General features: G+C 41.7%; 1 protein-coding gene across 1 annotated transcript; it reads left to right on the forward strand.

The window, feature by feature from the left end:
• Positions 1–53: 53 nt before the first annotated feature.
• LOC140148748 (DNA primase large subunit-like) lies at positions 54–27,009 on the forward strand. Its single transcript, XM_072170796.1, has 14 exons — positions 54–344; positions 6,045–6,163; positions 7,311–7,405; positions 15,667–15,787; positions 16,340–16,435; positions 16,756–16,812; positions 17,025–17,105; positions 17,964–18,107; positions 18,642–18,824; positions 20,222–20,348; positions 21,376–21,458; positions 22,231–22,299; positions 23,414–23,504; positions 24,528–27,009. Exons 1-14 carry the CDS (start codon positions 173–175, stop codon positions 24,719–24,721), a joined length of 1,632 nt encoding a protein of 543 aa, XP_072026897.1. The 5' UTR covers positions 54–172; the 3' UTR covers positions 24,722–27,009.
• The last annotated feature ends 222 nt before the right edge of the window (positions 27,010–27,231 follow it).

Consider the following 27,231-nt stretch of genomic DNA (forward strand, 5'->3'; position numbering starts at 1 on the left):
AACGTGAAAGTAATGAATATTTATGAGCTCCAAACTTCAATAATATAACCTTTGACCTTATTTTCATCACAAAATCTGGCGCGAGATAAAATGCTGTGTTGTTGAATTAGCGACGTTTAATCTAAAATTGAACAATTTCTGGGGTTCCATTTTAAACAATAATAAAAGGAAAATGCAGTTTGGAGGGGAAAGAAAGAGACAGAGACGTAAAAATGTTCGATTGACAGGATCCAGACGGGAAAATGCTAATTTATATCCGCACCGATTGCAGTTTTACCGAATTCCACCAATTGACAACATTACACTGAATGAGTTTGAAGATTTTGCTATAAATCGGTTGAAAGGTAAATGTAATTTATACATGTGACTGTAACTGAAAATGTTTGCATGTTTGTGTGTCGGTTGTAGGCCTTAAAAAAAGTGATAAAATAAGATTTAATTTAGTAATTTTAGATCAGGAATCAGCAATGATCAGGCATGGCATGGATGATGTTTGTAACTTTCTTCTTCTTCTTCCTTATTTAGTTGTTCGAGCATATTCTCTAACACGTAAATGCGATAGCATTTACTGTTAGAGATGGCTTCTATTTCATCCTTGTGCAGAGTCCGATACATAAAATTGTACCGGGACGTAAACATGCTTCATAGTTCACAAACACACTTCATAAGCGTGTCATTATAAGCTTTATTCTATTTCATGTATTACGCGGCTTTTGACTAACACACGCGTCGCGTCACGTCACGTCACGTCACGTCACGTCACGTTGATATCTTCTTAAAAGTTACAAACAAGTCATACGGTTGAGATCCAATTTGACCTTTGACCTCTATCAAGCTGGGGGGCATTGGGTGAATGCACCCGAGGTGGGCCACATAACACCCCGCCCAACGAACTGGGTACCGTTGGGTCCCTCAATTCTCTGTTTTCAACTCCTATTTTCCTATTTTATTTTTATTTGATAAAACTTTCCGGAAACTTTTTTTCCTTCGCCACTTAGTTTGTATTTCTTTTGCCAATTGAGAAGACTTGACAACCCCCTTTATTTACTGCCTTTTTACAACCCGATCCAATCACCCAAAACAAGCCAGAACTCAACATGACCCTTGTTTGCACCCCAATCAATGTTTCGCTTAGCACATACCATGAACATGCACTAGGAACTTCCATTGAAAAGACCCGATATGAATGCATGGGATACGCGTGGCTATTTTTTTAAACTGTGGAAAATACCCGGGCCGTATTCTCGCAAAGGGGGGCTAACACCGTCCCAGGACACACCCCGCCCCATGAAAAAACCCGCAGACGCCACGAAAAAATGAACAACACAACCGCGCAATCTCAATTCTGTCCCGTAACACACAGACGTACACAAAATCCAACAACAACAACAACTCATGTTGACTTATATAATTATTATTATTATTGTTTAACCTTGGGAGGGTACGGTCACCATGCACCACCTACGCTCCGATAAATTGTACATAATATATAATATAATAACATATAATATCTTTAATCATATTAATTAATTGTATTAATTATACTATCAGTACAATCGGTACTGCATTGCTTAAAGATGTTAACTCTATTTCATTAAATGCTCGAATATCAAAATAAATTATATTGCATAACACCAAATTTTGAAATAATAACAAAATACCTTAATACCTTAAATATACTATGCTATGTCAAATATAGACAGACCTAACATAAAAGCCACTCGTGATCTTCCTTGTCAAACTCACTCAACAAAAATTACCATTACAACACAGCGTCATGCTGTAGAATATAATTATAGTCGCTCAAAGACTAACATAATCACAAAAATATGGTTCATTTAAATTTGTTTTCCAAAAAACACTACAAAATTAAAGGTCGTTGAGACAAAAATATATATATATTTACTTGCGTATGATAGCTTAAATTAAATAATGAAAAATTCATGTAAATGAAACCCAACAATGACTATAAGTCGGTAGGAACGATGTTCAACATAATATGCAAAATTATTGAGACAAAATGAGAAATTACAACGCCTGCATTGACCTTGAGATAGGCGAAAGCAGAGATAAAAACCTGAAAAGGAAAAGTTCTCTGAAATTCCTATCCGACCCCTGAAAGGCGATCGAGCACTGATTTTCCGCACAAAGCTCCAAGGTCCAACAAAACTATCATAAATTAAGATATATAATGGAAAAGATTGTAATTAAATGAATATAAACAAAATCGACCGATGGAAAAATAGCATTCACAGAATGATAAAATCATGACACAGTTTATATCTGAAAACGCTCACACCACTTGAATTTTGTAACCGATCTTTTAACGATCATGCGATCAAAAAAACGAACAAACAAACAAACTGTGGGACAAAATTGAAAAGATTAATTTGTTAATTACTTGATTTTAAAGAAATTTAAACGACGTGTACGTGTGACTAGTATGGTGCTGTGACCGCGAATGGCCAATACATCACGCTAACTGCACCACTGCGCAACACCGATCATCACCTCTTACGCAACAATACGTGATCGAACTCACACAACAATGAGATAACAATTCTCTTTCTATACATATGCTAAGAGAATTATTCAATAACATGACCCAGCCCACCCCACTTGACATGGCCAAAGAGCCTCCCAGGCCTAAGGTTGACCCGTCTTCAAGAATACGACCTCAGAGTTTTCAATGGAAAATTCCATACAGGTGTGTTTGTTTTACTTGGTCACGTTGTTGCACACGTGTTTTCCATGGCCTGCTCTATTGCATATGATACACACATGCTGATATCGACAGCGAACGAACTTGCACCCGCTGGGCCTGTTGAAATCAAAACAAATCTTTGCCGGGGGTCCACTCTTGCAGTAGATGGGGCACTTGGGGTTCTTTTTAGACGGTATTGGGAGCCTCCGTGAGGGTAATTTGTGGAGTTTCCTGGGCCTGATTGAGTGGGATTTTGAACCCAGAGAACCCATTAAATGGGGTCGGTTTGACATGAACATTACTGCAAGAGTGGACCCCCGGCAAAGATTTGTTTTGATTTCAACAGGCCCAGCGGGTGCAAGTTCGTTCGCTCATGAAGATATCAACGTGACGTGACGTGACGCGACGTGACGTGACGCGACGTGACGTGACGTGACGCGACGCGTGTGTTAGTCAAAAGCCTATTACGCCGTACCTTTTTACATTTTCGATACTTACGATCCTAAAAATTCGAAGCAAATATAAGCTGATTTTTGATGACTGCACAGCCGACGACAACATGGCAGAAATTTAGCCTCAACCTGTACGGGCATTTGACGAGGTAAATATTCATGAATAATGACTGGGAGGTCATAGGCTAACAGATTCTATAGATGAGAGTATCTTAATTATTCTGATTACCACATGAGCTTACTTGACGTGACCTGACCTTAGATTGCTGCCCTCAGTCAGGCGGCGGATGACATGCATGATAGAGAGAGACGGCAAAACTGCTTAGCCGTATGCACATGATGGCACTTTCCACACAAGTGCGATGAATTTCGCAGCTGCCGTGATCACTGGTACGCGCCATTCAATTTGCACACTGAGTGATCGGAGCCTAACCAACACGGCGAATTACGTCAGAGTGACTCGCAACCAGTAAATAATCAAATTTTACAATATTTAATTAATTTGAAGGTTATTTTTGTAGGGTTCATTATCGAACTCCAACGGTTTCAGCTTGTATTAATATTTATTAACATAGGCCTACTTGTTTGTGATATTTTAAGCGTTTTTAAATTTCAAAATATAAATCCCATTCAATTACACGGCTGATAAAGCAAATTTACTGAATTTAGAGATTGCATGGCGTTCACCACCTGCATCTCTCTGACCTTTTACTTGAATTACTTCCTGACAAAATGGTGACGCCAGCCGATCGCCGGAAAATATTGCAGCAATTTCTCCAGAAATAGTAATGAAATATTTACCTAAATGCACCTGAAATGACACATAGAACTGAGAATTACGTCAACAACTCGCATAGTAACAAATTGGTAGGTAAAGCTATGTACAAGGAGGTATTTAGGGGGTATTTCAGAATTGCCTATTGTTATTACAATGACATTACGTAACGGTAAGCTTACGTAATTTGTTTACCGACTGATATTCCGGGCAAAGGAACACTAGCCAAGAATGCGAGGGCATCCGTGAGCAAATTCGTGGCTAGTGTTTCTCGAGCAATTATTTAGTAAAGTGCAGTGCCTCCCTCATATGAGTATTATCGCACTGCGTACCATGGTACAGATAAGCTGTACTTATTTTTACTCTGGAACCTAGGCTAGAGTAGATGAGTGTATTTTTGAAGTACAGTCAACAGTACCGGGATGAGCCAGACACGAGCCAATACTACCTAATTTTTGGGCGTGATTTTGCTCGAGACGATAAGTCTAACTATGCCCAGTGAGGTCACGTCACACTTGGTGTGACGTGCCCTGAACTCCAAATAACTTTCGCAAGCGACAGACAAATTGCAGGGAAGCGTGCCAATTTAAACTTCCTGTAATATCTATTGCACATACATACGAAGTCACAAAAAAACTTACAAACTTCAATATGCACTTCAAATATGTACAGCAGACCAGCTGTTAATTATTACCGATCCAGGCAGTAGAATAACTTACATAATCTTCAATTTCATGGAATCCCGTTGCTCAGAATTGCAAATGTCATTTTTATCTGTCAAATGCGCTGTGGATGTGCTCAGAGATTTTATGATATGCTCCATAAATCACAGGTGTGAAACTGACTTTATACCACTCGCTCGCTTTCGCAGAAAAGCGAAGCCTCCGGCTACCTCGTGGCCGTGGGCATGACGTCATCATGGACGTGTATAAAATTTTCGACGGACGCCTTATTTATTTATAACCCGTTTTGTGATTGGTTGCAAAAAACATTAATCGCAATCGTAAGCCAATCAATGAACGTGACGGCCTTTTAGGGTATGAATTAATGTGACCCGCCAGTAAAGTACGTCTAACCTGATTGGTTTACAAAACTACTTTGATAATTGCTAAGCCAGTCAGCGTGCTCGATGCTTAACAACCTGGTCGTAGAGGTTTTCTTTTTTTTAAGAGGCGAATTCACGTGGTGATCCAGCGATCAAGTACATAATAATATAAAATTAATAATTATAATAATATAAAATTCAGCATGACTTCTGCTCGCAGGTGCAATAACAATACATGGACACAATCAGTGACATTTACACAATGGAATAATGAATTATTTATGACATGCATGGGCTGGATTTTACGATCGAGGTAAGGTTTTCGGCCTGTCCCTGCGTGAATATCGTTAGTTTTCAGCATCAAAGATACTTGCGATGACCAGTTTTTTGCGGACACTTTGATAACAGGTAACTTTTATAGGTCATAGGGTAGAGACGATAGTTGTATTGTACGAAAATATATATTTTGTTATAGGCCTAAAATGTTTACAAAAATATATTGGTCCACACATTGTGCATGTATTCAGTTGTTCGACGTATAAAGTCTAACCCACTTACCCAGTGTTCGATTTACCAGAAAAACGTTTCTTGCATTTGTGCAGGTAACATTTTACTCAAAAGATACAGTTGACTCATCGAAATAACTTTCATCCAAATTTCAAAAATTATCAGAATAAATAACATCTGATCTGCTGCAAAAAAATGTCAATGCTGCTGTCTGAAAAACATGTTGACGGTTTGTGAAGATTTTTCCAGTGCTACAATTATTAGCACCAATCCGGCTTGAAATGTGGGGGGACAACAGGCAGTCCCGTTGGAAAGCACCGGCCGAGAGGGGTCCAGGGGGCAGTGCCCCCGGAAGCTCTGGGATTTTAGGGCTTTCTAAAGGCTCAGATGTGGTATTTTCACCTCTTTTTTTTGTTAAAAATTTAAATGTGGACAAAAAATATAGTAAATTTACCGTTCGCCACCTTGAGTGCCACTTCGACTAACTCCATTTGCTCATGAATCCAATCACAGTTGTTGGATTATTTTCAAGAACTATTTTCTATGATATTTTTCTTTCAGTGCTGAAAGTTGTTGAAAGAGTTGGCATTAAACACATCAGGGGAAGGGAGGAATACAACCAAGCATTGGATATAGAATTTAGAAAACTTAAACTCATGCCAGTTGTCATGAAACATTCAGTAAGTACAAACATGTTCCTCCATGGACTTTAAATATAATACAAAGTCATGATTTTAGATCAGATTTCTTTACTGTTAAATCTCAATCAAACCTAATATTGGGTTGTTACAGAGAAAAAAAACCCAGAGAACTTGTTTATTTTTACAGTAAGGGCTTATTTTTTCCCATTACGGAACTTTAAAAAGAAATGTTTAATTCTTGCATGACTTACAAAATGATTTTAGTGTGTCCCTTAATCCGTCCATGTGCAAGATAGGGAAGTATTACAGGAATATACATTTGTATGCAAGATTATATGGAGTAAATTCCTACTTTGTGTATGTACATGTAATATGGTAACTGTGGACTTTGTTCCCACGTTGGAGCCACTTCATCATTTACTTAGGCTGCAACCTGACCCAAACCTTGACTGCTCCACCTACATTGGGCTATTCCAGAAATTAAAGGCACCCCCCTAAAGTAGACATGGGATTCCCAAAATTTTTCATCATATTTTACTCGGGGAACCCCCCCCCAAAATGGTCATTAATTTCACAACCCTAAAGAAGTCAATGAATGGGAATTCCCAAGAAAAAGACACCTTTTTATTTTAAAGGCTTGGGAATTCCATTTGGCAAAAATTTGCCTGTCGTCTTTAGGGACACTGACTGGGAATTCCCAATTTTTTAATCATGTTATTGTCAAAATGGGAATTCCCATTTTTGGGGGAGATACAATTTTGGTCTTGGAATTCCCAAAAATTTATGGTACCAACTTACATGTCTTCTTTAGGGGGGGTACCATTAATTTCTGGAATAGCTCATTGTACATGCCTCAACACTAATATTCTAATCTTCACTGACTTCACCCTATACCAGTAGAGAAATTGGATATTGGATAACAATCGTATGCCATCCCATTCCTTATAAACAGTAAACACTACATCATAATCTTTCTCAAATTCTTAATCCCTACATTGAATTAACAAAAACTGAAAAGGACCAATGCAAGAAGACCTGTAATATCATAGAATTCTTAATTGTCAATACTGTCCCTGATGCAGTATGATGACGTAAGGTTAAGTCGTTAGTGACAACAGTGTACAATAAATGTATTTGATTTACTTTTAAAACTGATCAATTTACACAGTTTTCAACATTTTTTTAGTCATCAGAGGCAGTGGCATTGACAGATGAAGAGTATGATTCACGTAGGATGGACCACATCTCTCATTTTATTCTCCGATTGGCATACTGCAGATCGTAAGTACATAACTACACCAATCAATGAACACATTTTAATCTATACCCAGAGCAGTCAGCACACATAAATGTTGAAAAAAAAAAACCAATGCATGATCTGGCCAGATTCAAACTGGCGACCTTCATAAAACTAGCATGACGCTCTAGCTAACTGTGCCACAGAGGCACACTAGAGAAGAGTAGAAGATAGAAAGGTATTATGTTTTAATGATTTAGATTTTCTGGAAGAATAGACACACCAATCAATGTTTTGTAGTAAATTCCTTTTAGAAAGCGAGAGTATATCAAATTACAGAGAAAAAGTGAAGCATTTACAAGGGGGGTCTATATAATAGCCTTTGATTTTTAGTGGAGATATCTTCAGTGGGAGAGTGGAATGAATTTCAGGGACTTCCTGCAATATTGCTGCTTATTTTAGAAAATGGCATCAACAGCCATGGCCTTCATAGCCAGGGCTTTCATAGTCACATAGTTCATCATACCAGTCTCATAACAAGTTTTACCATTTGTGTCATGAATGCACAAGTTTGGTTTTTGTAACACCAGATTATAATTGAAGACCGAATTAAACTAGACCAAAAATGCTGTACTGCGCTGGTCGGCAACCAATCACGCTGCGACTTTGCCCTGACGTCAGATGCAAACTAGTCTTTTTAATTCGGTCTTCAATTATAATAACAACTAATTATGCAACATTTTGCAAATAATGAACAACTTGAAATTCTGAAACTTGATGTGTTATTATTTCATTTTAAATGACTCAGTACACCGGTCGATCTTACCGTTTCCGATGTTGATTAAGATACTTCTTCTTCTTGCATCGATCCCGAGATCTGGAAAAAACCAATAGTCATTTTGTCCCACATAAATGAATAAATAACAAAAACCCCGATCCCCGAGTGGACTCACCCATTCGGTGACGTCACACACGATAATCATCCCTTATCCTCCTTGGTTTCGAGATGAGATAGACGAGTGGATTTTTCTTTACCAACGCTAAGTATCATTACGAACCAAAGGACCAGATATACTGTTTGTTTGTTACACCTGAGGTAAAAACCAACCAGTATAGTACGCTAGGGAGATAGTTTTGACGACATTTTTCGACTAGAAAAGTGACAAAAACGATCCAAAAACTTAGCTTGTATGAGTGTTTCCGTTCGTATACGGGACACACGTTTTCAAAATGGCCGCCCTTAAGACGCCATTTTATTTTTGTTCTCACGTAAAACAACTATAGCAGACTAGTAAGTTACAATAGATGTTTGTACAGTACTGTGTATACATGTATGGTGAGTGATTATCGCTATGTTTATGGTGTGCTCTATCGTTATATCTTTCAGTGCTGCGTCTGATGACGAGTTACTGCTAAGAGTTCGGTGGGTTTCGAAGGACCAGCCTGACAAATCTATACCAAAAGGTTTTCAGTTTTTCATCCCTTTGTATATATATTTTTATATCATACCACTACATCAGCGACAGCCACTGTGCGTGTGGGTCTGTTTATTGGGCTTGAGCTTGTGTTCGGGGGGGTAGTGCTGTACGCTCCCCGATTACTACAATGTCCAGGCCTTGTCAATCATGCCCTTCCCTTGTGGCAGAGTGGGACCCGCATCCACTCTGCTACACCCACAGGGATTGCTCTAAATCAAATAAGTGTGCTTCCTTTTGCATAGGCTTATCGGACATCCACTTGAGGATTTAGAAAGTAGCGCTTCGTTTGGGTCTTCGACACAGACAGAAGGCGAAGACTAAGAAACAGAAGCCTACAGGTAAGATTGATATGGTAGGTACTAGCGCGGCCGGCAAGGGCCACGCTAAGGTAACCTCTGGGGCTCCGGTCCCGGGCAAGCAGGCGGACCCTCCGGGACTGCTAGCGAGCCCGAAGGCCTAACAGCCAGCGAAAGCACTGACTTAACGTCTAAGCTAGTAGCAGGCAGCAGGGGGCGGTACTTGCCCTAACAGGCGAGTAACAGTCTACCAGCGAGATCTCTAACGAGTATCTTGCAGGTGGACACCCGTCCCTTGCTGGCGAACGAGCGGGTCTAGCACCAGCGAAGTAGCCGGCGACGGACAGTATGCCAAGGGTACCCGGGCTTGCCTGGGTTGAATCTCAGCATACAGCGTGCAAACGGACCTCCGGGCTTGCCTCGGCCGGTCTGTAGCACGCAGCGTGCCAGTGGACCCCCGGGCTTGCCTGGGTTGATCCACGGCACGCAGCACGCCTTCGTTCCCGCAAGGGTCGAATGAAAAGCGTGCATGGGTTTAGCAGAGACGATACCGGGGCTAACGCTTGGGTGTAGTCTTAGCAGAACCAACTGGGGTTGTCACTGCGGCAGCGTTCCATGGCGGGACCGCCGAGTGATGCCCTGGGCCTTGGAATGGCTGCCGGCTGTCCTCCGGGACTGGCTAGCGGCTATACCGGGGTTGGGCTCGCAGTCTCTCTCACGGGACAGCGACCCAAGTGCAAGCGGTGGCAGCTACCGAGACGAGCTACGGCTCGACTTCAGTGGTAGCCACTATGCACGCGCCCATAGCTGCCGTGAGTGGTCCGCCACACACAGCGACCTTGGGCGAGGCTCAAGAGGTTAGGGTAGGTAGTTTGAACAGCCTGGCTGATCAACAACCCACTTATGTCCTCGAGAGCCAGCAGAGCGTGGGTGATCCATTACAGTCAATGGGTCAATTACCCTCTTATGATCGATCACTATCTATTCAGCGGAGCATGGCTCCATTGATTGATACTGCCTATTCAGGTAGCGAGGTGACTGATCGAGGGTATACACGCTCAGCTACCCGTGATACTAGGCAAGCTCCTTTTAGCCAAGGGACAGCCAGTATGGCGGGGTACCCATACACACGGCTTGATCCTCTAGCGGGGACGCTGTGAGGCATGGGTACAGTGGTGCGCGGCCGGGAGCCCTACCGGGCACCTACGCTACAACCACGCAGGTACCGCAGTACTGCGTCCTGGTTACCACAGTCTCTGTGGCAACAGGGGAGGCGGTACTGGTACTACCGTTCCATGGGGTTTCCCTGGTGGCGGATCCTTTCAGGGTCAGCTACCGACAGGGTATGCCCCGTGGTATCCGCCGCAGGGTGGTTTCTTCCACGGTCTAGCACCGTGGCAAGTGCCGCCTAGCGTTGGGCAAGCAGTACCACCAGTTGTTACCCAACCTGGGCGGCGAGTGGCTAACCCTGATACAGCTCAGGGTAGGCCGCACGCTGCTATGGCTAGGCGACAGCAGCGAGGCGTCACGGATCCCGGGTGCTATAGCTAGCATCTCGGGGTCTAGCGGAGTACTCCCTCTTCTGCTGGTGTTCAGTTGGCTAGCCACACGGTGGCGACACCTCCCTGTCCACCTTCAGATGCCCGTCGTCAGATCTCTTCCTCATCAGAGAGTGAGTCAGAGTCTGAAGGCGAGGGAAAGGAGTCGGAAGATGAAACCAGTAGCGACTCACAGTCTGATGAGGCTGTGCAGCTAGCTTCAGGTATCCTCCCCCCGCTTCCCCGTGAGGAACTCGCTAGCAATGGTCTGCCTGCGGACACCGCTGAGGTGATGAGCCGTGTGGCCCAAGGTTTGGGCCTGGCTTTCTCTCAGGAGGAGTCCGTTCAGGAGGACCAGGGCATCTTTTCAGTAGGATGCCCAGCTAGCGCGTCCACACAAGGGTCGCCCGCACTTGCATTCCCGGCGGACCTCAAGGGTAGGTTTCGTGGGGCTGGCAGGCTCGCTGGAGCTTCGAAGCCGCGAGCTTGCACGCTTCCACTGCGTGTTTAGCAGGAGGACTACGAAACCTACCTCAGGGTCCCTGACATGGATCCAGACGTTGTCAAGCGCCTGCCGCTAGCGGCCAAGGCGCACGGGTCGTTCTCCCCCCAGTGGGAGGAGGAGCTAAAGCTCATCGATAAGCGAGCACGCTCGCTTATCAGAGTCTCTAGCGTCGCTACCACGCTTGCCGAGCACCTCGGTAGGAAGGTAGCGAACGACCACGGGGCAAGGTCGGAACTCTTCCGCGAGGTTAATCTGTTAGCGGTGCTAACAGCTAACCTCAACGAGAGTTCTATGGGCCTAGCCCATAGGATGTCATCTCGCCGCCCGGGAGAATGCCTGTCTGTCCCTCCAGTCAACTTACGGCTCCGACTTTGCTGAAGCAATGAAGAAGTCAGACTCGGTGGGACAGGGGCTACTCTTTGGACAGGCCTTTTGCGCTACGGTGGAGGACCGGGCAAAGAAGGCCACCAATGAGAGCACTCTGAAGAAGTCAGAGGCTGCCCTGACCAAGGGAAGGGCAGTAAAAGCGAAGAAGAAGCACAAGAAGAAGAAGTCTTCTAAGCGTTCTTCAGCGCCAGCTCCGGCTTCAGCAGGACGCGCACCACAGACTACACCCGAGCCGAGGCTACTCCAGCACCTCCCAAAAAATCTGGGAAGCGCAAGATTAGTGCTGGATCGTATGGCAAGCCCCCGAAAAAGAGCCGTTCTTCTAAGGGTGGCAAACCAGATCGGTCCTGAGGGCACGGCGGTCGACAGTCCATGCCGGCAGGCCTTGGACTTCCACAGGATTCCCCTGTGGGCGGCCGCTGTGCATTACACGCCCAGAGATGGCATGCCATCTCACCGGGCGCCTGGGTATTGTCAGTGGTCAGTGGGGGTTACAGGCTGGAATTTACCAGCCACCCTCGTCGCCTGCACGATTCAGAGGTCCACGGTAGTGCCGCCAGACGGCCCCCAGCGTCCGGGCACTACTGTCAGAGGTCACTCAGCTTCTCACGAAGCAGCGATTGTCCCGGTCTACCCCCTTTCACCAAGGGGTTTTGGAGCACTTTTTTTCTTGTTCCTAAGAAGACCAGCGACTGGAGGCCCATTCTGAACCTCAAGCCGTGGAACGAGTTCAGCAGGCCCAAGAGGTTCAGAATGGAGACTCTCGCTTGGTGCTAGCCTGCCCCATCAAGGGTATGTGGGCGGCATCGCTAGATCTCTCGGACGCATATCTGCATGTTCCGATCGCACCTCAAGATCAGAGGTTTCTACGCTTCAAGGTACAGGGTCAAACTTACCAGTTTCGATGCCTGCCATTCGGCTTGTCCACCTCCCCAGAGTGTTTACACTCCTGGTCAGGGCGGTGGCAGCGTACCTGAAGCGCAGGGGAGTCAACATGTGTTGCTACCTGGGCGATTGGTTCATTTACGGACGCACCCACTGGAGACACAGTGTCTCGTGGAGTTAGTAGTCCGTGCAGTGCGGGACCTGGGATTTCTGATCAACGTCAAGAAATCCAATTTGGTCCCGACGCATGAACACCACTATTCTTAGGGGCCCAGATCAACCTCAAGGAGGGATCGCGGCGCCCTCACCCGAGAGGGTGACGAACATGGCGAGGTGTGCCCGACTCTTGGCCGAGTCAGAGGGGCACCCGCTGTGGCATGGATGAAGGTTTTGGGCCTTATGGCCAGTATGGTAGACCTCGTGCCGTGCTGCCGCTTTCACATGAGGCCTATACAACTACACCTTCTAGCCTTTTACAGGCCCAGTCGTCACCCAATATCCCTCGCGGTTCGATGTCGGAGATCGCGCGAGAGGAACTCTGGTGGTGGACCCATCAGCGCAATTTGACTCAAGGTGTCAGGTTTCCTGCACCAGCGGTCGTCACGTAGTGACGACCGGCGCGTCAAAGCTGGGCTGGGGGGCCACATCCACGAGACTCAGTCTCGGGCCTATGGTCGGCCACGGAGCGGAGTTCCATATCAACCTTCTCGAACTTTGGGCAGTGGAGAGAACTCTCCAGCACTTCGAGAAGGTGATCGTGAGATCTCATAACGTTGTCCAAACGGACAAAAAAACAGTAGTGGTCTACCACAACACACAAGGGGCCACCAAGTCACCACGGTTGTGCCTGCACGCACTCACGCCTGATAGGGTGGTGCAAGGCCAGGCAGATTACGTTGAGAGCGATGCACATAGCGGGAGTCACCAACATCCTCGCGGACGATCTGTCACGAGGAAAGGTGTCGGGACCTACAGAATGGTCCCTTGCTCCGCAGGTCGCCCAGACGATCTTCGAGGTGATGTTCCACCCCTCGATAGATTTGTTCGCATCTCATCGAAATCATCAGCTGCCGGTGTACTGCTCAAGGGTCGCAGACCCACAGGCATTCGCCGTGGACGCTCTGTCCGTAGACTGGGGAGGAATGACTGCTTACGCTTTCCCCCCGATCTCACTGCTCGCAAGGGTGGTGACCAAGATCGGGAGGGAGGATTGCAACGTCATTCTGATAGCACCGTTCTGGCGAAACACCTGTGGTTTCGACCGATGGTGGATCTACTAGCGGCACAGCCGCGAGTACTCCCGAGTTACCAGATCTACTCCGGATGCCGGAGGAGAGGTACCAAGTCTACCACTAGAGCACCTGCAGTTAGCTGCATGGCCCTTATCAGGGCGTCTTGGGGAGGGAGGCTTTTCATCAGAAGCTGCTTCTCTCATCGCCAGGGGTAGACGCGAGTCTACCCTCCGTACGTATAGTCAGCGTTTGGCTCCCTACTACGCGTGGTGCGATGAGAGAAATACATCTCCCACTAGAGCCCCTGTGCCTCTAGTGGCAGATTTTCTGACAGAAAAGTTCAGGTCAGGACTTCAGCAGGCAACGATAGCCAACTACAAGTCAGCCATTCTCTCGATTCATCGGGATTTGAAGACGGGTTCGACTATCAATTCAGATGGGTCCCTAAGTCTTCTTCTCGACGGTATGTTCAACGGCGCCCGCCCGGAAAGGAAGGTGGTCCCTCCATGGGACCTCAACACAGTCTTGGAGTATATTAAGGGTCCCCTTTTGAGCCCCTGTCAAAAGCGACCCCATAAATACGTCACTCTTAAGGCGGCCTTTCTTCTGGCGTTGGCTTCGGACGGCGCTGCTCGGAGTTGCACGCAGTCTCGAAGTCAGCCTCCGTGTTACTAACAACGGAGCGACGCTGTTTCTTCGCCCGGATTTCCTTGCAAAAATGAGCGAAGTACATTCCGACACTCGCCCTCTTCCTACCCAGTATTGGGCAGGGTTAAATCAATAGCCGAAGACAGGTTGTGGTGCCCGGTGAGGCGCTACAGCACTACCTTGGCGAACACAAACCTTAAGAGGGGCTCATGACCGCTTATTTATCACCCACGCAGAACCGCACGGTCCAGCCGCTAAACAGACTCTGGCACGGTGGCTGGTCCAGGTGTTGGTGGACTCGGGGCGGCAAAGACGCTTCGCCCCAAGGCCCACTCAACCAGATCTATCTCATCTTCGTGGGCCTACCATAGGGGTGTCCCCATTGAAGAGATTTGTCAGGCTGTGTCCTGGAAGAACCCGTCGTCCTTTTCCACGGTTTACTACAAAAACGTAAACCAACGACCAGGCGATAAGTTCACCAGGGCTGTTCTGGGGAGATAACATGGTGGTTGGGTATCAGGTGTTTTGCGGACAATCAGAATTCCAACATGGTAAGAACCAGTGTTTCTATTCTTAACCACTGCACTTTCAGTTCAGGGGTTTTTGTCTGTTCACGTAGTCTTTCTGTTTCCCGGCCGTGAGGGGGGAAATAGTTTGACCTCGCGATTACCATGCTACCCACTCTCCCGATCCTTATCAGATGCTGGCCAATCTTGTACCTCCATCCGTCGGTTACTTGCTAGATCGATCTTTCAGATGTTGATGCAAGAAGTATCTTAATCAACATCGAAGCGGTAAGATCGACGGTGTACTGAGTCTAGTCCCAAACAAAAATGTTTGGTAGACTCATAACCGGTGCGATCTTACCTTTCCGATGTTGATTATCCCGACCCCGGCCGCCCCTACAAGTTTGGCCGAGTAGGGGCTGCCCAAGTCGGATAAGGGATGATTATCGTGTGTGACGTCACCGAATGGGTGAGTCCACTCGGGGGATCGGGGGGATTTTGTTATTTATTCATTTATGTGGGACAAAATGACTATTGGTTTTTCCGCATCTCGGGATCGATGCAAGAAGAAGAAGTATCTTAATCAACATCGGAAAGGTAAGATCGCACCGGTTATGAGTCTACCAAACATTTTTGTTTGGGACTAGTATCAATTGCTTTGAACACCTCTAAGTATTACAATCAATTAATTCTAGCTCTGCAACCAGTATCAATATTTTTCAATTTGATCTTTTTTTGATGTTTTGTAATACATCATATACATATAATAGAGATGCTCCAATGTTAGTTTTAGATATTGTTTTAATTCAAATACTTTCTGTTTGAAACAGGGAGGATCTTCGTCGGTGGTTCATAGCTCAAGAGTTGGATTTGTTTCGTTATCGTTTCCTGAATGAGAAACGAGATCAAGTTGCCAAATTTCTAGAAGCTAATGACCTCAACTATAAGCCTGTAAGTACTTCATTCACTAATCCATGTAGACATCATTCATTATGATTTTCAACATTTTGCAATATTAACAATAATTTTGAATGACAGATTTTGCCATATTAGCAATAATTTTGAAAGTGTTTCATCATGTGAGGATGTTATGTGGTATATATACAAGATTGGTATTGGGCAGGCAGTGAAATAAGCCAACATTTTGCTGGCTTTCCATGTGTAAATTTTATGTCTATGCATTTTGTGTACACACATTTGAGGGCCCGCCAAGAAATCCAGGTCTCTAGCATATTTTCAGAGTATTTGGATTTATTTATTAATTTTTTAGCCTGGAAGTGATTGATTTTGCTGTTTTTTTGTTTTGTTCTGTTTTGGTTTGTTTTGTTACCCTCTGTGCCTTCAGACATCCTCTTCTATAGAATACATATTTTACTTACTTTGGTCGACCTCTGTTGGGATGTGAACCCATCGTGGTACAGCCTTGGTGACAGTGTCACATCTTTTGACTGATTGTTTGAAGGTCTACCATATCACTTACCAACTTATTATCGCCTATTACAGATCCCACAGGAAGAAACGGAGAGGCTTCTTCCTAAACTTATTGCATCATCTAGAGATCCAAATCCCTTGACATTGCAGAGCTCTGATTTCTACAAGGTAAAGCAATACTCATATGATTATTTATTTATCGAATATTTTGTAATTAATTGTAGGGTCTTGAAAGTATTTAATATGTATCTATTACACAGCTTCCCAGTGCTCTGGTACATATTTGAAATATAAAATTTGCCAATGCATATCCTTTGTATTGGACCAAGTTATCAAAACTCAAATCTGCAAACACTTGTGTCAAAAAGCTTATGTTTCAAACATTTTCTCAGCTGGGTGTCTAGTCTTAGAATGAAATAAGACTGCAGTGACCTTCAAGAACCCATCCAAATAAGAGTATTACAAATAGGTTCTATTTTTCATTGTAGGTTCCTTTCACAGAAGCATTGGATCTGGTAAGAGGCAGGAAGGTTTATCTAGAAAAGGTAGGTTACTGAGGAGTTTCCTTTTCAAAGCAGTTAGCATAAAACAAGTACGGTACCTAAAATAATGGTGTTGTCTGTGTTATATGAGACGATAGATGCACGGCGAGACTGCTGTCTTGTGATAACTGCACAAGAACATACTAACAACAAAATTTAACTTAAGAACAATAAACAACTCTGGTTTTGTATATTTTATTTCTCCTTATTTACAGGGCTGGGCATATGTTCCACACAGTGACTTGGTATCTATTATTATCAGTGCTTACCGAGCTCATCTTTCACATGCTTTGGCGGTAAGTACATGGAATTTCATTGGGTAATCAGTTTTGGTAAGCTCTTCACTTTTCCCCAGTCGACATGTCATCTTTTTGATAAATGTGATTCATTAAGTTGTGTAATTGATGATAAAAATATGAGATCAGTTTTCAGAACATGGATTTGCTATTTGCATTACATTCCACCCCTCTCCCATCTAAGTTTACATTTTGGAAGCAATTTTGAAATCACACAACTGGTAAGTGTCAGTTCAAACCAATCCAAATTTATATGTCACTGGACTACAATAAAATTCTTGGACAAAGATACATACGTATCGGGTGTTTTGTCAATGCGTGTGCGTACTTCGCAGAAAGCCCATAGTGAATGACTGCTTCAGTAACAACATTGAGAAGCATGATTGATTGAATTTTTTCAAGTTGTGAGTACACCTGATACACTTGTGGAATGCTTGTGGGACTTGTTGCTTTCAAATGTACGTGTTGTGTCCACAGAGTTAGAGAAAGAGAACCGGGACTCCCTATACCGCTATGTACAATCGCGTCGTCAGCTATGGGGAGAAAATTGGGGTATTCGGGTCCTTGCCGACGGTGCACGAAGACGAACGAAAACAATTCTGTGTCTCATCTGAGGCGTCTGGGTACTCGTGTGCAGGTCACATCAAGTGCGTCTCTCAAATGCGCCCATCATCCATGTCGCGCTTTCATGACAACGAATGCCTCGAGCGCATTCTGAAGGAAACCGAATACCCCCAATTTTTGCTCCATGCCTGTATCAAGATGGCGACCGAGTCGCGATTCTCTTTCTCTAATTCTGTGGTTGTGTCTGAGATTTAAATATAGAAGCTATAATTAGCTGTTTAATTTTGCTTGCAGGTGACTGCAAGAGGAATCCCACATCTTGAGGAGGATGACCGCTTGCTTCCATTGCTTACTAATCTCAGCAAGCAGTATCTTGGAGAAGATTATGGCAAGAAGACTACAGCTACAGGAAATATACGCCTTGAAGATATGGACAGTGTAAGTTTCAGGTATTGGGAGATAGAGACTTGAGCCTGCAATCAGTATTTGACTGCATAAAGAAAATAGCGATGTATTGTAAATCTTCAGATGTCCTGATTTCAGGAAATTTTGCTAGGATCGTCCCTGTACAAAGTATAGGGAAATAAACATTTTCAGGAAATGTTGAAGTAGTTGCAGGAAATTATGTCAGTGCATGTTTTCATCCCTAAGTGCTAATTAAGCAATTAATTTAAAAGAACTTTGTTTTGTTTTGCTGAACTATAATCCTTAATATCTTATTATAAGAAGAAACAATTATATTGATATTAATAATAGTTTAAACTGATCAAAAGACCAATCAAAAGATCACTGACCGGGTACATAATGCAATTGATAGGTCTGATCTTAAGACTCAACTACAAGTCTGGCTCACAGTGCCATTTTTAACAGAGGGAATATGAGCAACATTGTTTAACTTATCACAGTACTGGTATACAATTCATATAGAGTTGAACACTTCTTTATTATCTTAAATTACTTTTATCTTTCCAGCATGCGAGAACATCTTTCCCTCTTTGTATGAGACAATTACATGTTGCCTTCCGTGAGCACCATCACTTGAAGCATTGGGGGCGCCAGCAGTACGGGCTGTTTGTCAAAGGCATCGGAGTGACATTAGAACAAGCCATGAGGTACTGGAGAGCCGAATTCACCAAACTTATCGATGTTGACAAGGTATGTTGCAGACTTGTACAATGTAGTACTCGTACCTGTACCCGTACTCGAGTTGAGTCCCAATTTCCGTACCCATACTCATGGCTCCGTACCCATACTCATGGCTCTGTACCCATACTCACGCCCTATTTTGGCTTTGGACCCGTACTCATGGACTGGGACCAATACCAGTACTCATGGCCTGGGACCCGTACTCATGGCATGGGACCCGTACTCATGGCCTGGGACCCGTACTCATGGCATGGGATCCGTACTCACAACGGGTCCCTATACTACAAGTCTGGTATGCTGTAAATATTACAAATGGTATACATGACACAAGATTTCCCCATTCACTTGCTTTTCTTACCATATATGTGACCCCTTGGCACAACTGAGCCCTGAAGTCGCCAATCATCATTTTTGAGATATTCAACCAAAATATTCTGCTTGAAATTAGCTTTAAAATGACGTATATCATGTCTATAGTACTTGACATTTAAGTAGTGAAAAATCAATAAAACAGTCAATAAATCCTTTGTTTCCTATTGTTTATTGTTAAGTTCGATGGAGCATATCTCAATAGTGGCACTGGCGACATCCGGGCTCAGTTGTGCCGAGTGGTCACATATGTGGGAGCTGCAAATCTGCTTGAAATACTGCCCTCTCTCTTCATTGTGTGAATTAAGGCATACAAAACTAGTCTTTGGGTGTGTGTGTATGACTATGTCCATATGTCTGATTTATTAATGTAACCACTGGGAAGTTCACTTTAACCAGATAATATTTCATCAAAAATTTAAATAATATCAGATGGTTATTAGCATAAACTATTCTGGGACTATAATAGCCTATAACTTCACTAGTTAGAGCAGTATTGTTTTTAAATAGCCTAAAAAAATACCAGGCACTACTGGTTGCCCTGGATGTTTAGATCGATATCTAATTGTTTCAGGTTTCAGGTGGGTGCATGTTTTTTGTCCAAGAAAGTACTTGACTTGTGCAAGAAATAAAAGTAATTTATGACTTGAATCCAGCCATTTCTGCTGTTCTTAATACTGATACTGTATGCTTGTTGTGATAAGTCACATGCAGTCCAAGATCGATACTAGGGCAGAAGATTGTTAAAGTTAATGATTATCAATTTTGTCGCAAATTTGGTCATTTAAAAAAACCCCTTTATGTGCTTAAAATTTAAATTTTCTCTTGATACTTTTACCTGTACGCTGTGACTTATGAATGGACTACGCCTCAGGCTTGGTATACAGAGATGTCTGGAAATCGGAGTGAAGACTTCCTCGGGCTGTAACTTACCTATGTGATCTACCATTTAAATTACAATTTTAATACAGTTCCGGAGTTGTTGATCAGTCATACAAAAGATGATAATTTGTGCAATGTTTTTTTTTCTTTTTCAGTTTGAAAAACAGTATGCTTACAACATCCGGCATAATTATGGTCAAGAAGGAAAGCGCACCAACTACACACCTTACAGTTGTATGAAAATCATCATGACCAATGCCCCTGCTGCTGGAGATTATCATGGTAAGTGTCAGGGGTTTATTTTGAAATTTGACTCTTAAATTGTGAACTTGGTGTGCTGTCTAGAATAATTGAATCAAAAAAAAAAAAAAAAAAAGGAATTCAAGAAATATTCAGCACTAATCTTTTTGGATTAAAAAATATTCCTGTTTTTCCAATTGAAACACACCCCAATCCTATAAGCTAAGATATTACCCCTAATCTTTTAATTATCTGTTAATTATAATAATTGGTTATAAAATAGAATAGGAAATGCTCAAAATTAGCGTGCATAGCCTGCTACTAGGCTAAACAAAATGTTATGTCTCAAAGCCTCGTTTTTCTTAGGGTGTCCATGTCAGCTGATACAGCAAATTCATTTTGTTATTTCCTTTTTTTTATAGTTTTTTGCCGTAAAATCATGAAATTCTATGACAAATTTGGAAAAAAAGTTATGTGATTCGATATTCGCATTACATTTGTTTAGGTTTAAAACAATTGATAGTACTTAGATTGATTAAATCAACCACAATTTTATTCAGGGTACTTTTGAACACTCAAAATTGACCTCTTAATTCAAAACTAAGTTTCAAAATAATCTTTAAAAAAAAAAAAAAAATTTAAAAACTCATTCTGCATTCATTTTTGAAACTGCTATGGGCATTGAGACATTTTTTGCCTTAGATGTTGTACCAGTCTTTAAGCTTGATTATCACAACATACAACAACCTAAAAATGCATGTTTTTGGCCCTTCAAAAAATGGCCAAATATTAAACACTTTTTGCCTGTTAGGCCCACGTTAAGGATTAGAATGACCTGTTTTATGTGGGAAACCCAGGGGAAAACAGGATTGTCTGCAGGGTGTCTTTATTCATCAATCATGCTCTGATACACATACCCACTAATCTTTATTGTGAGTTGGTTTATGTGGAAAAACCGGAAAATCTTTATTGTGAGATCAAAAAAAAAAAAATTCTCTTCATTAAAATATCTCTTTTGAATACAAGTTCAAATCCTCATGCATTGTTTTGTTTTACTTCTGTCCTACAGGCTGTCCATTCCGTCACAATGATGCTCATCTCTTAAAGCAAAGATTGGCTTCATATAAGGTCTCTCAATCTGGAATTGAAGAGGTAGGTGTGATGAACATTGAAGCATCTCAAAGTTAAATGATAGCAACAAAAAAAAGACTGATCTCAGGCATGAGAATTTTCAGTTTTTTTTGTAGTCAAAATGTCTACCGTTCGTTTTCATGGATAGAAATAAAAATAAAAATTTAAAAAGTAACTTTTCTTGAAAAAATTGGCGACGGTGAATCAGGTCATCATGTTTTTGTGTTTTTTTTGCGTGCGTGACTACCACTCATTCATGAATAACCATAAGCCAGTTTTCAGACTTGCGGCCAATCGCGATACGTTTAATTATTTACCATGTGCGCATATGTCATCTTCAATCCTGTCAATGATGAGCGATTGCATGAATCGCAAAAAAACACGATACGGTATATGTGTAAACATCGTATGTACATTACTACATTGTATAATGTAAAACAAACGCCATTTTCACCTGGACTGGGGTTGGATCCGGGGTCTGGACGAAGCCAATTCATGGAACTATAATCCAATCTTTAACAGCGTAAGTTGCTCATGAATTGTGAATAAAGATCAGATCGGTTACAATAAAATTGGTAAGCTTTCTCATCATCATATTGGTGTTTGTTTTTATCTTTGCATATGTGTAATACGCACCAGCAGCATTCAACATTGTGGGGTTCATCGGGTGCCGTCTGACTTTGTGAGAAAGACGTTCACAGTTATACCAGAGTTCCTATATAACAAAGTGGTTTTGCTGGCCCGGCGATTTTGTTATAACAGGGTTCTACTGTATTTTTGTTTGTTTTTGCAGATAATGGATCTGGTAAATCGTTCCCATTACCAACTTGCTTGTTCCAAATACTTTGAAGTGACCCACAAGGTGAATGATTATTTTATGGTTGTGTGTTTGGGCTATCTTAATTTAATTGTTTGTTTCAAAGCCCTTCCCACGTTATAAACCTAATGTGGAATGCAGGTTTTTTAGAGGTGTTTTTTATCTGTGGGACGAACTTTTTGACAATAGACCAGCTTTTCATCCCTCAAGGAGGTTTCACTGTGGTCAAGATGATGGATTTGATTTAGGTTTTGGATTTAGGCTATTTTGACGTCTGGTGCTGTCAGACGTGAGATATTTGTGTGGCGAAAAAATAAAAGCACCAGAAAAAAACCCTGAATATCACGCAAAAAGTGGACAATTTTACTAATGTGCGCGGGGGCTTTGAGACAAACCTTTAAATTAAGATGGCCTTATAAAAAAAAAAAAAAATTTAAAAAAAATTGGCTATGTCAGATATGAGATTTTTGTGGGGTGAATTTGGAGAAAAAATAAAACAGCGCAAAAAACCCTGAATAACACGCAAAAAGCGGGCAATTTAAGTAATGAGTACGGGGGGGCTTTGAGACAAACTTTTAAGATGACCTTATAAACAAAATTTTTTTAAAGAGTATAAATGATTCAAAATGTTCCATGCATTGAATTTGAACCATGTTCATATTCACCTCATGAATCAATGGTATAACCAGGAAAGTGAAACTCACAAAACCATTAGCTATCTAATAACTTACTTTATTACACTATGTCAATCTTGTTGGGATATATGCTAGTTGTCAAAATAGATATGAGTCATCCAGCATGTCTGCAGCAGTAATAGCTATAGTGTGTTAGACCTAATTAACACCCTCCACTAATTAGCACTTCTGACGCCTGTTTAACCAACCACTTGTAGCATGTAATTGCATGGACACAAAACAGCTTACTAAATTACAGGAAAGACATCTTGACATTGAATTTAAATGGTTGTGACATTTGTTTGCAGTTCTTGTCCAATTTTGACTTTCAGAATATAGTCCATAATAAGCGCACCCATAAAATGACTTTGTTTAGCATCCAGGGCACTAATTAGGTTGAATATGGTAGTCAAAGATAATAGGAATGCTTTATTATACAAGTCTAATAATATGATTTTAATACAATCCAATCTACCTGCATTTAGGTGGAGGAAGGTCTAGGGATCTCTATCCAGCATCCTAATCAGTACTTTGTTGAGAGTCAGAAACTTCTTGGAGGAGGAAAGACTGCTACAGGTAAGAAAGAATGAATCACAAGCTGTATATAGTCCACATACCTTCTTTTAGTCAGTAAATTAAAATTAAAATTGTGCGATTTGTTCTTTTTGAAAATGTATACTTGTATATCTCTTATTATTACATTTTGAAATACAATAAAATAATATATCCAAATTGCTGACTCGAGAAGGGTATACAGACTATAGCTACCGTGATGCAGTCAGAAATTCACTTTAAATGTGTGCATAATTCCATACGTCTGTTACATCCCAACTTCCTGTAGGCACATTGTCATGGTTGAGTGGCGGGAACACAGGGTTCATCACAATATGCCATTCAGTTGCCTTTCCAAGTAATAGATATCAGTATTATAATAAAAGACTCAGCAGCATCTCATGTTGCCACAAGGCTTTCCTAAAACTAGTTTAGATTTACATCCACTGTAGCACAAGTAACTAATTTTAGCTTAGACTTCAGTTTTTCCACAAACTTTCATACACTTATATCGTCGGCAGAGTGCAACACTGTCGTAAGTGCAGTAGAATGCAATAGCTGCCATTTGCAACATTTCAATAAATGTACTTAATTTTAAACAATAACACTAGAAAAAATACCCAACTACATGTAAAGGTGATATCCAGGGGTTAGCTTGAAAGTATACAGAACATAACACTTTACAATGAGCATGATGAGGGGATTGTAGTAGGTATTTCACAAAAGATAGCTATTACATTCTACTGCACTTACGATAGTGTTGCACTCTGCCGACGATATATATTCCTTTCCGCATGTAAATTTCAAGTTATTATGAAGGCAAAAGCGATGAAACAAGCAAGTAATACTTGCACATTTAGCAAGGTTCAAATTCATCACCGCAGAAAAGATTTTGATCACATTAAAGTGGAAATACGATTTTAACAAGCAATTGAAGCAAGCTTCAGTGATTCTTTCCAATTATTTCATGTGGCTTGAACATGCTTATTTTGAGGATCAGTTTATTTTTTTATCTTACTTTTAATATGATTTAATTTGTTTCTTCAGTTGGTGGAACTGGGTGGACACCAAGACCTTCACAACAATCCACACAGTCACAACAAACACCAAACTCCCAGTTAGCATCACAAAGTCAAGGAAGCAGTGCACCGAATGATAGTGTCTGTGCACAACTTGAAGAGGATTTTGATGATGCAGAAATGCTAGAAGCATCCACTAACGTTGAAGTATCTCAAAGTTAACTTGCAGCAAAAAAGACTGTCAATTGCTTCTGTTTTGTCATTTGTCTGTCTTTTGGTTACTGATATAAGCCTAGATATATAGGCCGACATGTCCATCACAGTCGTGTTTTTAAATGACAAAAAGTAAAATTGATCAGAGCTGGGTTGTGTATGCATCATTGAAAACATTCAAATTGCATCTGTTGCATGCCTAATATGGACAAGTTCATATGCCAGAGAATTTATACCTGTTGTCTTCAGTTTTTGGTTGATCTTACTTCTCTAGAATAGTGACATGGCCAGAAATGGGAGTGGGATGATTACAAATGTCAAGATGGCTCCAAAATACCAACAAGATACCCAACAAGATATCCAGAAAGGCCAGAAAATTGTGAAGTTAACAAAAATCATGTAATTTAGATTTTGGATAGATCTATTATCTCAAATTGCCCAATGCGGACAGGATACCAGTGAAATAATTTTTTTTTTTTTCAAATTGGTGGTCTTGTGATGTAAAATCAATCAAGAACAAAACCATTGACACAAAAGCAAGCTTAACCAATGTGCAAAATGTAACAATTCACCTGCATCTTAAAATGTGAGAAACTTTTGTATTAGATATATACATGTAGGCCAGGCTATAGTTCAACATCTTGTGGGCGAATTTGCTAGGATATGCAGCGCCAATTTTTGCCAGCAATCTAATATTTACCTCAGCGCCTCCCAACTGGAGAAAAATTGTCAAGGAAAGCAAAACCCTGAATAAAGCTAATCTCTTGAGCAAACAATTCAAAAGTTGTTGCGGAGAAATGAAAACGCACTGTCTGTTGCAATGGGAAATCGCCCACAAATATGTCTGACTATAGCTTGGCCTAATCAGTTTTTGAGTACGGTAAACAAGAAAAAACCCAAGTGCCTCTGATTTTTCCCCAAACCCCAAGCACTATTCTCTCGTTCAGGTATTGTTCCATTTATTTCACTTGCCCATTTCTCACATCTGTCAAAGGGGACGGACACCCTTACGAAATCCTAATTGGTTTGTACAAGGACTTTCATTTTCCAATCAATTTTCTCAGCATTGAAAATACCAATTTGCCTTTTCGTAATTTAATTTTGGAAGTTGAGTTCCCTGTTAAAAATCAAACTTTTGAAATTATTTCACCAAGAGGTATTTATTTATTTTATGGCATGTTTTGTGATTTCCCATATTGAGTGCAACATTAAGCGTCCCCTTCATGTTAGAGAGTGTGAGATGGCACAGCCAAATCCCGGCAAAAATAACCAATGTGATGAAGCAATATATCGCAAGTGACGTCATGTCGACCGACGTACCGAATGCATGTTTGTTTTTAACTGACTATTGGGGAAAAAATCCTCAACCAACATGCAAAGAAATACGAGAAATTGCAATTGTTTAACAGCTATGCATGTAGGATATTGAGAAAAACGGTTTTTGTTTCATTTGCTGTTTTGGTTAGATTTGCTACATGTAAGCATATATTGGGCTATTCGAGTTGAAATCCATACATCCCTTTCAGGAAGACATGATCTTAATCTCCCAAACAGGGAGTGTAGATTAGACATTGAGACAACTGTTTTGGTTTCATTGTTTGTTTCCCATGAAACATAATTGTGCATATATATTGGGCTATTCCTGTTGAAATCCATACACCCCCTATGGAAGACATGACCATAATCTCCCACACAGGGAGTGTAGATTTCAAATGACGTCACATTCAGGTAACACAATTTGAAATTCACAAGGTCACATCCACAGGTGTGTATGCATTTCAACTGGCATAGCCCATTTTTATTGTAGGAAGATGAGTTGTAGAAAATGTAAGGTGTAATAATACTATAGAAAAATTATGTAATTTGTGTACATCATGGAACATACTCTTTGCGTGGCTGTGCGTAGTAAGCTGTTGTACGCGGATAACCTCGCATATATGGACACGTATATTAGCATTGTATGCTCGTGTATTAGCATGATTAGTCGCGGAGTAACAAGCATAGTTGAATGTTCCTTGATGTACACAAATTTAAATAATTTTTCTATATTTGATTTTCTTTATAATTATATAATTTTCTGAAAATGAATTGTCATAATCTAAATGTAGATTTATTTCAATCTGTAAAGAGTTAATAATAATCACCTAATTTATTTATGATAATAAAGATTTGCAAAATACCATCAAGATTATAGACCACTTGGCATGTGACGTCAATAACGGATTGCCCGGCAGTATGCGCGCGAATTATGGCAGTGACATTGCCCTGCAGTGTGTGTACGCATCGTAGTTTGCTAAAGGCATTGAACAGTGTAGCGGCTCATTCAAGCATATCGATAGACGAGTCCCTCGCCTTTGTTGATAAACAGTGATGTCAAGTGGTCTATACAGAACTCAAAATAGCAGGACATGTGCATTTTGGTTGATGTTACCATTAATTTTCAGTAATGTCAAACTTCATTTCCAGAACTTACAGAACCAGATATATCCAAGTACAAACAAACTAAAATTGTGGACTTG

This window comes from Amphiura filiformis, chromosome 3 (genome assembly GCF_039555335.1).
Source record: "Amphiura filiformis chromosome 3, Afil_fr2py, whole genome shotgun sequence".
Taxonomy (NCBI): domain Eukaryota; kingdom Metazoa; phylum Echinodermata; class Ophiuroidea; order Amphilepidida; family Amphiuridae; genus Amphiura; species Amphiura filiformis.